Source organism: Lepus europaeus, chromosome 20, assembly GCF_033115175.1.
Source record: "Lepus europaeus isolate LE1 chromosome 20, mLepTim1.pri, whole genome shotgun sequence".
In the NCBI taxonomy this organism is placed as follows: domain Eukaryota; kingdom Metazoa; phylum Chordata; class Mammalia; order Lagomorpha; family Leporidae; genus Lepus; species Lepus europaeus.
The window spans coordinates 8,035,998-8,052,375 of record NC_084846.1 but is presented as its reverse complement, the minus strand read 5'-3'; the positions used below and the strand labels follow the sequence as shown (position 1 = coordinate 8,052,375).

Genomic DNA, 16,378 nt, shown 5'->3' with positions numbered 1-16,378 from the left:
GGTGTGCATCCTTAGGCAGCTGGAATCCGAGGTCGAGCCGGGCTCTACAGTATGGTTTGCAGCGCACCGGAGCCAGGTCTTAGGAGGCTCCCTGGCTGCCTCCTTTGACCCTAGGCAGCCTAGGGCCCCGGCGGGCATCTGGGATGTCAATCAGCGGATGGGCGATTCTCTCTCTCTCTCTCTCTCTCTCTCTCTCTCTCTCTCTCTCTCTTTTTTTTTTTAAATCAAGTCAGTCAGAGCTAATTAAGACCCTCACATTCAATATTTGCTTATCGTCATCCAGAATTCTCCGTCTCTTTGTCTCTCTAATAAAATAAAACAAAAATCCAGGTCAATAATGATTTTAAAAAAGCCCAGTGGACCCGGAGTCACACTGAAGTGTCTGTCATCCAAAGTCCCAAGTCCACGAACGACGGCCAAGCCGGGGAGGGACCACCGACCCACCCGATCCAGCCCGGCGCGGCCCGGGCGCCCCGTGGCCTCGCTCCGCGGGGACCCTGAGTCCGCACGCCCTGCTCACACTCGCGTCCCCGCATTTAGACAAGGAGCCGCAGGCAGACTCCAGCCGTCCAACCCTGGGTGCCCAGCAAGTTCTGCCGCCAACGCAAAACCTGCCTGAGGGGAGACCGACACCCCGCCCGGCGAACGCCAACTTGGGCTCTGTGACGCGTCTTCCCGCCCGGCTGTCACTCAGGCAACGGGGGCGGGTCCGCCGGCACTGTCCAATCAGAGGAGCCGCTGCACCGGTGGGCGGGGACGACGCGGCGCGAACAGCGAGGACGCGGCGAGTTGGGGGCCGCTCTCCGCCTCGGGTCTCCGCGCCTCGTGAGGGCCTCGGGTGGCGCTGGGACCCCGGCACAGGCCGCGGGCACCGCCGGGGGCACCCCGGAAGCCGGGACATGGTGAGCGTGCGGGGCTGGGCGTCCTGCGACTGGAGAGAGAGACGGGGGGCGGTGGTTGGGACCGGCCGGTAGCGGCTGAGGCGGCGGGACCCGGGCCTCCTCCTCGCGGCAACTCCGGAGTCTGCGGCCCTCGGTGCCCTGGGGTCCGCAGGGTGGGTGGGGCTCGGGCCGGCGGCCGGGACCCCCGGAGGTCCTGTCTCGTCCCTGCGCGCGGCGACTTGGGCCTGAGCCCGCAGCCCCGCGTCTCCCTCATTGTGTGCGGGGACGACGCGAGGGTCGCGGGGGCAAATCCGGGCTGGGTGTGCGGGGTTCGCGCGCGGGAGGAGCTGCGACCGGCGGGGCGGGTCCCGTCCCTCCCCCCGCGTCCCCCTGAGTTTTCCAGATGCCCGGAAGTCAGGGTCTCAATTCCACAACTCTTCCTAGAATTCCTTCCCACATTCCCAAACGCCAACTTCCCGTCTCGGGTTCACAGCGTCCTTTAATCAGCTCTTTGTCCTGGATGCTGCATCGCAACCAGACCAGGATTTTAGTTACAACAAGTGAATGAATGATTTTTTTTTAAAGATTTAACTTAAGTTTGTCGATATTTTTATGAGAGGAAAGCAGAGAATAAGTTTACTTGGAGCTATGCTTGTGTCTCCCCTGGACCCAGACACCATAGAAAATTCCCATGGATGGAGGGCCCTCTTTGGAACCTTTCCTGAATGTTCTGTCGTTTCTGCACGGACCGCCTCTTAAGCTTATCACCTTGAAATCATTTAGGTGCTGATTTTTTTTTTTTTTTTTTGTAAGAAGAAAAAAACAAAATTGCTTGAAAGGCAGAGTGGTGGAGAAACAGACGGGGAGAGAGAGAGAGATCTTCCAGCTGCTGGTTCTTTTCCCCAAATGGCCACAATAGCTGGGGCAGAAACCAGGAGCCCAGAACTCCATCCCGGTCTCCCACCTCAGTTGGGGGGGCCCCAAGCACTTGGGCCAAAACCTGCTGCCTTTCCGGGAACATGAGCAGGGAGTTGGATTGGAAGTGGAGCAGCTGGAACTCAAACCAACACTCCCATGTGGGATGCTGGTACCTTAAGAGGCAACTTTAACCCGTGTGTAACAAGAGACCTTGAGTAAGGATGTAAAATATTTCCAAAGGAAGACGTGAGTTTAAGGGGGAAAAAATAGAATATTCCAGTCTTACATTGCATTTGTTAAAAATTCTTGTTTCTCTTTTTTCTTCCTCTGAGTGTGTGTAGTTATTTTCTTTTAGGTAATTTCAGGTCACAGGCTTATAACACCGGGAGCTATTCAGATATGATTAGTTCTTCACCAAAGGATTTCCTGCCTTGGGAATCATTAGTGTATTTTCTCAGTGGAAAAAGGTTGTTTGTGGCTTTTCTTGTGGAGTTAGAGTGTCTTCAAATTTTGTTCCCTCTTTTATACCCAAACACTGGATTTGAGTGATTTTGCTGAGTTTTTCAAAAACTAGGTTTGTCCCGTGTAATTAATGGTGGTCCAGACTGCTTGCCTGGGGAGCAGAGACTTGAGGCCAGGGACACCAGGCTGAGGCCACCTTGAGCCTGCTTAGGAAGGGGAGATATTGAAGGCTTAGATGCTTTCTCCTGGGAGCCTCGCCAGCAGGCGTGCTGCCTGCTCACACTCCCTACAGCAGAAGCTCCAGAGCCCTTGAAAGTGGGGGATCCACATGCATACTGGGGAGTTGAGGGGTGACGCCCTTTCTGATATGATAATTGTGGTTTCTCAAGGCCTACTCTAGATATTACAGTTTGAGTTTTACATCTACTTTATTTATTTTTAATTAATTTATTTGAAAGGTAGAGTTACAGAGAGGGAATGACAGAAAGAGATCTTCCATGCACTGATTCACTCCCCAAATGGCAGCAATAGCCAGGGCTGGGCCAGGATGAAGCCAAGAGCCTGGAATTCCATCTGGGTATCCCATGTTGGTGGCAGGGGGGCCAAGTACTTGGGTGATCTTTCACTGCTTTCCCAGGCACATTAGAGGGAACTGGATCGGAAGTGAGGCAGCTGGGACTCAGCCAAGTGCCTGTAGGGCATGCCGGTGTCACAGGCTGTTCAACCTACTGTGCCGCAGTGCTGGCCCCACATTCACAGCATAGATGTGTGCTCGGTGAAATTTATCCAGGAGACGCATGTTCTGTCTCCTGAACACAGTGATTTGATGAATTTGGGAATGCATTTAGGTTAGAATTGTGATCTGAATCCAGCTGATTGTTTTGTCACTTCTGAGTGTTAACACTGAGGAAGGAGGCTGGCCCTTAGAGCTTCCAGGTTCCCTCCTGTGGCCCCTAAGGTTCCTTTCCCTCCCTCTCCAGGGACTGACCCTCTCTGGGGGTGGTGTCTCAGCGTGGAGAGTGTTGTTCCCACACTGCGTGGGTTTAACCTCTGGCTGTGGCTTTTCCTTCTTAGTGGTAGGGAAGCAGGCTACATAGCTGAGCTTATTTTTTTTTTAATATTTATTTTTAAAAGTTTTACTCTTTACATTTATCTAAAGGGAATAAGTTTCATGTATAGTTTTAAGAGCATGATGAGGGGCTAGCGCTGTGGTGCAGCAGGTTAAAGCCCTGGCCTGAGTCACCGGCATCCCATATGGGCACCGGTTCGAGACTAGCTGCTCCACTTCCGATCCAGCTCTCTGCTATGGCCTCGGAAAGCAGTAGAAGATGGCCCAAGTCCTTGGGCCCCTGCACCCACAGGGGAGACCCAGAGGAAGCTCCTGGCTCCTGGCTTCAGATTGGCAATGCTCCGGCTGTTGGACCCATCTGGGCAGTGAATCAGCAGATGGAAGACCTCTCTCTGTCTCTACCTTTCTCTATAACTCTTTCAACTAAATAAAATAAATCAAAAAAAAAAAAAAGCATAATGAAACTTCCGACCCTACCCTCCCTCTCCCACTGATTCCCATCCTCCCTCTTCCTTCTTTCCATATTTTTCTTCTTTCACAATGACATACTTTCAATTTACTGTGTAATCACAATCTAAACAACCAACTAAATAGGGTTCAACTAGTAAGTAGAAAAACCGCTGTTTGGTGAGCTAATTTTTATCTGTTGAATATTGTTTCTGTAACTATTGTAACTTCTCTGTGTGAATGTATACAATTTCTAGTTTCTTGGGCTTTGAAGTTTACTTTGGAGAGAGATGATGCAGCTAAGGCAAGAAAATTCTGGAATCAAACAGTACTTGTTCCTTTTAGTCAAGGGAATTTCAAGATTTGAGATGTCTCGGTTTGAGTTGTCAGGTGCATCTTCCATTTTTAGATTAGTTTTTGTGTGTGTATATCCCTGGAGATCTTTGAAATTTAAAAGTCTAGACTATTCCTTTTTTTTTTTTAAGATTTATTTATTTATTTGAAAGAGTTTACAGAGAGAGGGAGAGGGAGGGAGGAAAGAGAGAGAGAAATATCTTCCATCTTCTGATTCACTCCCCAGATGGTCACTATAGCTGGATGTGGGCTGATCTGACGCCAGGAGCCAGGAGCTTCTTTCAGGTCTCCCACATGAGGCAGGGGCCCAAGCACTTGGGCCATCTTCTGCTTTCCAAGGCCATGACTCAAACCAGTGCCCATATGGGATGCCAGCCACTCAGACAGAGGCTCAGCCTACTACGCCACAGTGCCCGTCCTAAGAGAATAGTCTCAACTCCATAAGACTCACTGACAGATATCCTTGTCTACTCCTGGGCCTTTCTTCTTTCTTTTTTCCTTCCTTCTTTTTTCTTCTTCTAGAAATAGAAAGACAGAAAAAGAGATCAATCTTTGATTGCTGTTCATTCCCCAAATGCCCAGAACAGTTAGAAGTGGGCCAGGCTGAAGCCTGGGGCTTGGAGCTCCATCCAGGTCTCTTGTGTGGGTGAAAGGGGCACAAGCACTTGAGCCATTGCCTGCAGCCTGCCACGGTGCATTAGCAGAGAGCTGGATTGGAGGTGGAGGAGCTGGAGCTCAGACCAGCACTCAGATATGGGATGTGGGCATTCGGAGCAGTGGCTTAATCCACTATGCTCCCCTTTCTGGGCTCTTACTCAAGCCTTGCCCAGATACCCACTTTTAATCATTTGGGGCGCTTATCAGTGTTTTTGAAAGCGAACTATTGCAAATGCATATTTTTCTAACCCATATTCTTTTTTTTTTTTAAGTATTTATGTATTTGAAAGGCAGAGAAAGAGGGAGAGACAGAGAGAGCAACCAGGGGCTTCCATCTGCTGGTTCATTCTTCAGATGGCTATAAAAGTCAGGTCTGGGCCAGGCCAAAACAAGTAGCCAGGAGCTCCATCTGTATCTCCAACATGGTGGCAGGGGCCTAAGCACCTGGGCCAATCTGCTGCTGCCTTCCCAGGCATGTTAGCAAGAAGCTGGATTGGAAGTGGAGCAGCTGGGAGTCAAACTGGCACTCCCATGTGGGATGCTGGCATCATAAGCAACAGCTTGACCTGCTGTGCCACAAAACTGGAACTCCCCATATTCTTAAATTGAGTAGTCGGATTCCACATTTTAAAATTTTGGCTTTGGGCGCATAAACAAGATGAAAAAATATAAGGTGGGACTGGAATTTGGCTTAGCTGCCAGGATGCCTGTGTCTCGTATCCCAGGTGCCTGGGTTCAGTCTCTAGTCCCTGACTCCAGCTTCCTGCTGGTGCAGATCCTGGAAGGCAGTGATGATGGCTTAAGTAGTTGTATTATTCCTGTTACTCACATGGGAGACCTGGACTCGGTTTCTGGCTCCTGGCTTCGGCCCCAGTTGGGGGTACTGCAGGCATTTGGGGAGTGAACCAGCAGATGTTAGCTGTCTCTCTGTGCCTCTCAAATACATACATAAAATTTTAAAAGGAAGCACCTAGGGGCGAGAGATTGAAACCTCGGAAATCCCTAAGCAGGAATTCTCATACTGCTGCGTGCACATCCAGGCCAGGCTCTGTCCGTGCTGTCTGAAGCCATTTCACACCTCCCCAGGCTTAACCAAGTGACTGCTAAGCCTTCTCATATCGTCTCCGTGCCATTGTCAGTGCCAGCATTGGAACTACTCCTCTGCAAGTGACCACAGCAGTTGGTGCTGTGAGCATGTTGACCAGACATAGACCGCTACCCCAGGAGTCTGTCTTCCCTTGCTCTGACTTGCTAAACTGCTGTGCTGCCTACTGGCCAGCATGTGTTTCGACCTGCTGCTTGCCAGGAAGCTGGCGCTGTGAGCTGTAGTGCTTGCTGTCACATATTGAGCCCTTCCAAGTCTGCGTTCTGTGTTCAGCCATCGCAGGCTGCCAGTTTTGATTATTCCTTGGCATTTAGCAGCGGGAATATGGGATTGGGGCCCTCCTCTAAGTGGTCCTGCGTGGTGTGCTTTGGTCCAGCCAAGCTGTAACTGTTGCTGTCCCTTGGGCCTGATATAAAAGGGGCTCACAGGAAAGACTGTACCTGCAGAAAAGTTATTTTCTATTTTTAGGTTTTTTGTTTGTTTTTTAAGATTTATGTTACTTATTTGAAAGAATGACAGAGACAGAAAGAGATTAATCTTCCATTTACTGGTTTATTCCTCATATGGCTGCAATGGTCGGGGCTGGGCCAGGCTAAAACCGGAAACTCAATCTGGGTCTCCCATGAGCGTAGCAGGGACACAAAGTACTTGAGCCATTTTCTGCTGCTTTCCCGGGGCATTAGCTGGGAATGGATCAGAAGTAGAACAGCCAGGACTTGAACTCTGGTGCTCTGATATGGGAGGTCAGTGTTGCAGGCAGTGACTTAATCCACTGTGCCACAACACAGCCCCTCTGTAGTCTTTTTTTTATAAAGAATCTTCGGGGGAGGGGGGAGCGCTATGGCAAAATGAGTTAAGCTGCTGCCTACAGTACCAGCATCCCATATAGGCATTGGTTTGAATCTCGGGTGCTCCACTTCCAATCCAGCTTCCTGCTAGTGTGCCTGGGAAAGCAGTGGAAGATGGCCCAAGTACTTGGGCCCCTGTACCCATGTGGGAGACCTGGACGAAGCTCCTGGCTTTAGCTTGGCCCAGCCCCAGCCATCACAGCCATTTGGGGAATGAACCAGTGAATGGAAGATTTCTCTCTCTGCTTCTGTCTGTACCTCTCTGTAGCTCTACCTTTCAAATATAGAAATTAATTTAAAAAAAAAAAAAAGGAACTGGTGTGGGTGTTCTGTGCAGCAGTTAAGATACCCATATTTCATATCGAAGTACCTAAATTCAAGTGCTAGCTCTGCTTCTGATCCAGTTCCCTGCTATTGCGCACCCTGGGAGGCACCAGGTAATGGCTCAAGTGCTTGGATCCTTGGCACCCACATAGGAGACCAACCTGGATGGAGCTCCAGGCTCCTGCCTTCTGCCTGGCCCAGCCCTAGCTGTTATGGGCGTTTGGGGAGTAAACCAGTGGGTGGAAGATCTTTCTCACTATCTCCCTGTTGCTCTGCCTTTCAAACAAATACACAAGTAAATCAAGCTTTAAAGCAAGAGAGACAGGGGAAAGGCAGTCATTAGCCGGTGGACTGAGTCGGTGGTACTCCTAGGAGCACAGGGCTCAGTGCTGCTGCTTTTGTCCCTGCCTCCACCATCATGATTACTGGGAACAACATCCATGGTTTCCCCGAAGCACTGTGAAGAGTTTATTCAAACCCAACTTAAGCCCATGGTTCTTCAATCCTATGAAGCAACCATTGCCATGGAGTGTGTCCCTAAGCCTGGTGATAGTAATTTGTAGGTCTCTCAAAGGGAAAATTCATAAATACTGGGATAGAGAGGACACCTCCTTCCCTGGGATATATCCAGTGAACAAAAAAAAAAAAAAAAAAAAGCAAGCAGGTGTAAAGGAAGGGAGGAAGGGTGGGAAGGAAGGAACAATGGGAAAAATGCTGATAGAGTCCACAGTTTGATCCTGTTGGAAGTCTGAATAGACAAGGAATTATCAAACAAAAGGATAAAAGGACCCACACATTATAGGTTCTGTATCAATTTTAACATCTTTTTTGACAACCGTTTATAGGATTAATCAATACTAGGACTCAAATTACAGTTATACCTGGCTTTGGATAGATGCAGCGCACCAGCCGTAGCGGCCATTTTGGGGGTGAACCAACGGAAGGAAGACCTTTCTCTCTGTCTAACTTTGCCTGTCAAAAAAACTTTTTTTTCATTTATGACTCATTGGCTTAGAGCCCATGAGAGGACAGACAGCCATTGTAGCTGTTATCTTGCCCAAATTTCCCCATGGTCATAGCACCAATGGTCCTAAAATATCCTGTAGTGAACGGGAAGCTCTAAGCCATCCTCCACTGCCTTCCCGGGCCACAGCAGAGAGCTGGACTGGAAGAGGAGCAACTGGGACAGAATCCAGCGCCCCAACCAGGACTAGAACCTGATGCTGGCGCCACAGGCGGAGGATTAGCCTAGTGAGCCACAACCCCGGCCCATAAGTGAAATTTTTAAATCAAGTCCTTGGCATTTGCAAATTGGCTTGACTGGGACCCTGCAGGACTTAGTCACTAGTTAAATTAATTAGTGTAACCCAATATAAATTCATTAGGGCTTTGAAGTTTATTGTACAAAACCTATTTAGTGATGGGGCAATTATTCTTGGTGTTTCTCCTTTCAGCAGCTCACTTTAGCTTTTTTTTTTTTTTTTTAACTTTATTTGTATATTTGAAAGGCAGAGTTAGAGAGACTCTTCCATCGGATGGTTCACTTCCCAAATGGCTGCAACAACCTGGGCTCAGCCAAGCTGAAGCCAGGAGCCTGGAACTCCATACGGGTCACAGATGTGGGTGGCAAGGGCCCAAGCACTTGGGCCATCTTCTTCTGCCTTCCTATTTGCATTAGCAGAGATCTGGATCAGAAATGGAGCAGCTGGGACTCGAACTAGCATTCATATGGGATTGCTGGCGTTGTAAGCAGCAGCTTAACCCACCACCAGACCCTCATTTTAGCTTCTTAAACCTGAAAAGAGTGGCATTTCAGAGTGCATTATTGCCATCTTAAAGCTGTAATTGCACCAGTTAAGCCCTAACGCCTACTGCCAAACCGTGTGAGAATTACTGACACCATCCTGTCCACCCAGCAGCTGGTCAGTGTTCTATCACAGGTTCATATAGGTCTCTTCTGTTCAATGCTTATTTCAATAGCTCCATAGCTACAGTTTGCCTTCATCTCTGAAGGGGATGATACACCTTTACCTGTCTGCCTCCAGGGAACCCCCACATCCTTGCCATCATCACACACTGTCTCCACAGGCACAACTTGAATTGCATCCATCTTTCTGCAGGAGCACAGATGTGATATTAGCATAATGACATCCTCCTCTGGCATTCATTCACTACGTTAAAATACAAAAAAAAAAAAAAAACTTTCAAAAAATAGATGGGTTATTGCCCGAGACATAACCTGAGAGCCCCTTATTCCTTGGTTAAATTCCTAAAAGTTGTTTGGTACGAGAAGGGCTGCGACATCCCTGGCACCATAAAAAAGTAGCTTTTGTCCCTGTCAACACCCATAACCTATGGAGGTTCTTCTGATGTTCTCCACACAACATAGTCTGTGTTCATCTAAGCCCATTATGCTGTTGCTTGCAGATTAGCTCACTTTGAATGGGTACCTCCACCACAAAAGGCTGTAAGGTTTTTCATGCTCTTAGCATAGAGGTTTCATGAAGCAGAAAGTAAAATATTAAAAAAAAAAAAAAGATTTATTTATTTGGGAGGCATATAGAGAGAGAGAGCTTCCATCTGCTCGTTCTCTTCCCAAATAACCTCAACAGCCAGGCCTGAGCCAGGCCGAAGCTAGGAGCCAGGAACTCCATCTTGGTCTTCCACATGGGTTGCATGGGCCCAGGTACTTAGGCCATGATCTACTGTCTTCCCAAGCACATTAGCAGGAAGCTGGATCAGCAATGGAGCGGCCTGGACTTGAACTGGCACTCCATTAAGGGATGCTGAGGTTCCAAGTGGTGGCTTAACCCATTGTGCCACAGTGGTCCCAGAAGTTTTTCATTTTAATGAGATCAAGCATCACTTTTTTCTTTCATGAATCTTATGTCTAAAATTTCATTATTAAACTCAAGATCACCTAGATCTGATAAGGTATCTTTCTGTTAAGGTGTGTTCTGGGTATTTTATAATTTTATATGTACATCTGTGACCCATTTTGGATTAATTTTTGTGGAACATGTAAGATCTGTGTCTGAATTCAGTTTTTGCGAGTTGTGTGTTGATATTCTGTACTTTTAAAAAAAAGATTTATTTATTTATTTGAAAATCAGAGTTACAGAGAAAGGAGAGGCAGAGAGAGAGAGAGAGAGAGAGCGAGAGGTCTTCCATTCGATGTTCACTCCCCAACTGGCTGCAACGGCCGGAGCTGCCGGAGCTGCGTCAGTCCCAAGCCAGGAGCCACGAGCTTCCTCCGGGTCTCCCACGCGGGTGCAGGGGCTCAAGCACTTGAGCCTTTTTCTGCTGCCTTCCCAGGCCATAGCAGAGAGCTGGATAGGAAGTAGAGCAGCCGGGTCTCGAACCGGCGCCCATATATGGGATCTCGGCGCTTCAGGCCAGGGTGTTAACCCGTTGATGCGCAGCACCGGCCTCTGCCTCGATAGTCTGTACTTTTATCACTGCTTTTTTATTATTATTAAATTTATTTTCACTTTTATTTGAAAAGCAAAGACAGAGATCTTCCATCCACTGGTTTACTCCCAAAACTTGCAACACTTGGGACTGAACCAAAGCCAGGAGTCTGGGGCTCAATCCAGGTCTCTTATGTGGGTGGCAGGGAGCCAAATGCTTGAGCCATCATCTGCTGCCTCCCAGGGTATGCATTAGTGGGAAGCTGGATTGGAAGGGGAGAATCTGGGACTTGAACCAGATGCTCCGAAATGGGGTCCAGATATCCCAGGCAGAACTGTTATAGCCCATCCCTGCGCCTCCATCACTGTTCATTGAAAAGACTGTCTTTTCCCACTGAATTGCCTTTGTCAGAGGTCAGTTGACTCTATGAGTGTGAGTTTAAAAGGAAGCAGTTGACTTCTCCATGTTTATCTTGTATCCTTCAACTTTTTTTTTTTTTTTTTTTGACAGAGTAGACACAGAGAGAGAGACAGAGAGAAAGGTCTTCCTTTTGCCGTTGGTTCACCCTCCAATGGCCACCGCAGCTGGCGCATCGCGCTGATCCGAAGGCAGGAGCCAGGTGCTTATCCTGGTCTCCCATGGGGTGCAGGGCCCAAGCACTTGGGCCATCCTCCACTGCACTCCCAGGCCACAGCAGAGACCAGCTGGCCTGGAAGAGGGGCAACCGGGACAGAATCCAATGCCCCGACCGGGACTAGAACCCGGTGTGCCGGCGCCGCCGGCAGAGGATTAGCCTATTGAGCCATGGCGCCGGCGTATCCTTCAACCTTTCTGTGCTTTCTGTTGACCAGCCCTTCATGCCTCTCCCCTGCCAAGTTCCAGCAGTTTCTTTGTCATTCTCTGAGATTTTCCATATAAGCAATCATGTCATATGCAAGCAAGACAGTTATATTAACTTCCTTCTCAATCTACATGCCTCTGTTTCTTGTCTTACTGCATTAATTGTATTTTGAGTATAGTGTTGAATGGACCTGGTAAGAGGGGACTTCCGTGCCTACCTCTTCCTAAGGAAAGTATCTACCTTCTCACCATTACTTGTGGCTTTAGCTGCAGGTTGCTTGTAGATGGCACTTCTTAAGAAGAGGAAGATGCTCGTATTCCTAGTTTTCTGTTTGATTTTCACCCAGCAGCTTTTTCATCTTTATTCTTCCCTACCTTCATTTGTGATCTCAGGAATTTCTGTTCTCTCTTTTATTGTCAGTTTGCCTCAAGCTCCTCTTATCATACATTTTGATCTTTTCAGAGAACACGCTTTTGATTTTACTTTTTCTTTTTAACATTGATTTTTCTGTACTTTAGGTTTAATTTTCTCTGCACTTTAAAAAAAAGTTTATTATTTATTTGAAAGTCAGAGTTACAGGGGCCGGCATTGTAGCATAGCAGGTTAGGCTGCCGCCCCTGATGGCGGCATCCCATAGGGGCACCAGTTCATGTTGTGGCTATTCCTTCAAATCCAGCTCCCTGCTAATGTCTTGGGAAAAAGCAGCAGACGATGGCCCAAGTGTTTGGGCCCTGGCCACTCGTGTGGGAGACCCAGATGAAACTCCTGGCTCCTGGCATCAGCCTGGCCCAGCCCTGGCTGTTGTGGCCATCTGGGGAGTGAACCAACAGATGGAAGATTCTCTCTCGTCTCTCTTTCTCTTTCTCACCCCCTCCCTCTGTATCTGACTTTCAAATACATAAATAAATCTTAAAAGAGAAGGAGGGTCACACCCAGCCTGGCCCCTGGCTTTGGCCTGGCCTGGCCCTGGCTGTTGCAGCTGTTTAAGGAGTGAGCCAGTGTTTGGAAGACAAAATTATCTCTCTGTCTCTCTTTCAAATAAATCTTTTATAAAAATAGAATCACTTAATTTGAGTGAGAATGAGTTCCAATCTACTATTTTGCTCTTCTAGTCCCCACCATAACTGGGACTGGTGTTTCTTGTGTCTGAAACCCAGTTATTTGAGCTATCATTGCTGTCTCCCAGGGCCTACATTAGCAGGAAGCTGGAGTTAGGAACTAGAGGAGGGTATTGGACGGAGGCCCTCCAATATGGGATGCAGGCCCAACCAGCATCTTAACCGCTAGGACAAATACCCACCTCTGCTCCCCTTATTTATGTCCTCATATGGATGTTTGGATTATTGATTATAGGCCCGTCTTCTTTTCTAGTATGTGTGTTCCATGCTATGTGGTTCCTTCTAGACACTGTTTTTTGTTGTTGTTTAAGATTTATTTATTTGAAGGAGTTACAGAGAGGGAGAAACAGAGAAAGATCTTCCATTCACAGGTTCACTCACCAAGTGACCACAATGGCCAGGGATGAGCCAGGATGGGAGCCAGGAGCTTCATCCGGGTCTCACACAAGGGTGTCAGTGACCCAAACAGTTGGGCTATCTTCTGCTGATTTTCCTAGACTATTAGCAGTTAGCTGGATTGGAAGTGGAGTAGCTGGGACATGAACTAGTGCCCATATGGGATGCCAGTGTTGTAGTCTGCAGCTTTACCCACTAGGCCACAGTGCCTAGTTAGTTAAGAATGATAGTTAATTAGCATTGTTAATGGCATTGTGGTCTGAGAGCATAGTTTGAATGTTGTCTGTTCTTTCCGTTTTGTTAAGGTGTGTGTTTGTCCCACAGTGTGATGTGTCTTGGCATAGGTACATGTGAACTGAAGAATGTATATTCTGCTAGAGTTAGATGAAATCTTCCATGGATTTCTGGGAAACTCTGTTTGGTGGTGCTGTTCCACCATGTCCTTCCTGATTTTTCTGCATGCAGGAGCTCTTAATTCCTGATAGGAAGCCATGGAAGTTTCCAGAGATACCAGCAGATTCTTGCATTTCTCTTTGCAGTTTAATGGTTTTTGCCATGATACATATGTGCAATAAAGATTCGTTCCTGGAGAATTGACCTTTATCATTAAGTAATACTGTGCTTTATCTCTGAGTTTTCATTGTTTTGAAGTGTGCTTTGTGTGAATATAACAAAGCTATGCCAGTTTTCCTTTGATTAATGTTAGCATAATGTATCTTTTTCCATTTCATTTAATCTTTTATTTAAATTGTTGTTTTGTTTTGTTTTGTTTTTTTAAGATTTACTTATTTATTGGAAAGAGTTAGAAGGAGAGACAGAAAGGAAGATCTTTCATCTTCTGATTCACTCTCCCACATGGCTTCAATGGCCAGGACTGGACCAGCATGGAGCCAGGAGCCAAGAGCTTCATTTAGGCCTCCCATGTGGGTAGCAGGGGCCCAAACACTTGGGCCATCTTCTGTTGCTTTCCAGACCAGGAAACTGGATCAGAAGTGGAGCAGCTAGGACATGAACTGGCACCCATATGGGATGCCAGCATTACAGGCAGCAGTTTTACCCACTCTGCCACATTACTAGCCCCTAAATTATATTTCTTTAAAAATATTATTTGGGCCAGCACTGTGGTGTAACGGGTAAAGCCACCGCCTTGCAGTGCCGACATCCCATATGGGCACTGGTTCAAGTACTGGCAGCTCCACTTCTGATCCAACTTTCTGCTGTGGCCTGGGAAAGCAGTAGAGGATGGCCCAAGTCCTCGGGCCTCTGCACCCATGTGGGAGACCCGGAAGAAGCTCTTGGCTCCTGGCTCCTGATCAGCGTAGCTCTGATCAGTTGCAGCCAATTGGGGAGTGAACCAGCAGATGGGAGACCTCTCTCTCTCTCTGCCTCCTCTTCTCTATGTAACTCTGACTTTCAAATAAATAAATAAATCTTTAAAAAAATAAAAATAAAAAAATTAAATTATTTATTTGAGAGGCAGAGAGATCTTCCATCCACTGGTTTACTCCACAGATAGTCACAATGGCCAGAGTTGGACCAATCTGAAGCCAGGAACCAGGAGCTTATTCCAGGTCTCATGTGGGTGCAGGGGCCCAAGCACTGGAGCCATCTTCCACTGCTTTTGCAGGCACATTAGCAAGGAGCTGGATCAGAAGCAGAGCAGCTGGGACTTAAACTGGCACCCATATGGGATGCTGGTATTGCAGGCAGTGGCTTTACCTGCTACACCACATCGGCAGCCCAAAATAATGTATCTTAAAGACAGCATGTTAGGTATAACTTTCTAGCCATGAGGGGAATTTATGTCATCTGCATCCATACCACCCTGATCACATGGGGTCTCATCTCATCCCAGATGCTATACCACCCTGATCACATGGGGTCTCATCTCATCCCAGATGCTAAGCAGGGTCGGTCCTGATTAGCACTTGGATGGGAGAGTTTATATCATTTTGTTGTTGTATTTAGACATTGGCATTCAGGGGCCAGTGCCGTGGCTCACTTGGTTAATCCTCTGCCTGCGGCGCCAGCATCCCACATGGGCGCTGGTTCTAGTCCCGGCTGCTCCTCTTCCAGTCCAGCTCTCTGCTATGGCCCGGGAGGGCAGTGGAGGATGGCCCAAATGCTTGGGCCCTGCACCCACATGGGAGACCAGGAGGAAGTACCTGGCTCCTGGCTTCGTATCAGTGCAGCGCTGGCCGTGGCGGTCATTTGGGGGGGTGAACCAACGGAAGGAAGACTTTTCTCTCTGTCCCTCTCTCTCATTGTCTAACTCTATCTGTTAAAAAAAAAAAAAAAAAAAAAAAAAGACATTGGCATTCAGTGTGATTATTGATTGGATTAATAGCCACTATACCTTTTTTTTTTTTTTAACCAATTTCTATTTGTTGTACTTATGCTTTGTTTCTTTTTGTATTTGACCTTTTTCTTGACTTTTCTGGCTTTAATTGAGCATTTTACCTGATTCCATGTTTCTTCCCTTTTTTTTCCCCCTTTAAAGATTTGTTTGTTTATTTGAAAGAGTTAGAGTTAGAGAGGTCTTCCATCTGTTGGTTCACTCCCCAAGTGGCCACAATAGCCAGGGCTGGCCCAGGTTGAAGCCAGGAGCCAAGAACTTCATCCAGGGATCCAAGGTGGGTGGCAGGGGCCCACGCTCTTGGGCCATCTGCTGCTTTTACCAGGCCATTATCCGGGAGCTGAATTGGAAGTGGAGCAGCTGGGGCATGAACTGGCGCACACATGGGATGCCAGTGTCTGGGATGGTGGCTTTACCTGCTACACCACACCAGCCCCAATGTATTTTCCTTTGAATGTGACTTTAAAAACAAAACTTACTTGATGTTTTCCCTTCACTGGAACTGGTGTCCATATGAGATGCCAGCATCACAGGCGATAGCTTTACCCACCACACCACAGTGCTGGCCCCTGTCATAAGAACCTTGGCAAGCCACACTAGGTAGCTTCAGAATGGGATTTGGTCACCAGAGAGACCAGGCCTTGATTAGAGACTTGCAGCTGTCAGCTCGAGCCTTCACCTTCCAGAGAGGTCAGGGTCCACAGGTTGAATTCATCGTCAGTGGCCACTGAATTTCATGCCAACGTGATGAATCCACTATTTGAAAACCCTAAATGATAGATAGGATTCAGAGAGGTTCTCAACTGGAGAATGCCAATTCAGCTGGGAGGGCCATGTTCCCAAGAGAGGGCATAGAAGCCCCACGCCACCTCATCACCATCACCACCGCTACCAGCGGTACTCTGCCCCATGCAGCTCTCCCATTCAGCTGTTCCTGAGTTGTTTCCTTTATAATAAGCCAGTTCTGGTAAGGGAAGTGCTTTTGTGAGTTCTGAGACTTGTTTTTCATGAATTATTGAACTTGAGATAGTACTTTGTCCAGTAATCTCAGTGTGCTGATTGAGCTAAGCAGAGCTGTTTGCTTTAAGTTTGTTCACTTTTATCATGTAAGTCTGGAATGACAGCTTCCAAGCCTCTTACTTGCCAGATTTTTTGATGTTTGCTGACAGCTTTTTTAAAAAATATACACGG

The 16,378-nt window shown here is 47.6% G+C and overlaps 1 protein-coding gene and 1 non-coding gene across 2 annotated transcripts in view; one reads left to right on the top strand and one right to left on the bottom strand.

The window, feature by feature from the left end:
* Positions 1 to 227: 227 nt before the first annotated feature.
* Positions 228 to 284, bottom strand: LOC133750165 (small nucleolar RNA SNORD44). Its single transcript, XR_009864667.1, has one exon. It is a non-coding gene; the product is annotated as a small nucleolar RNA SNORD44 (small nucleolar RNA).
* A 531-nt stretch (positions 285 to 815) lies between these two features.
* LOC133749424 (zinc finger protein 709) overlaps positions 816 to 16,378 on the top strand; it is a 28,705-nt gene continuing 13,142 nt past the window's right edge. The window contains exon 1 of the mRNA XM_062178575.1: positions 816 to 902. Coding sequence (XP_062034559.1) covers positions 900 to 902 — 3 coding nt within the window. The 5' untranslated portion in view covers positions 816 to 899. The remainder of the gene's footprint in view (positions 903 to 16,378) is intronic.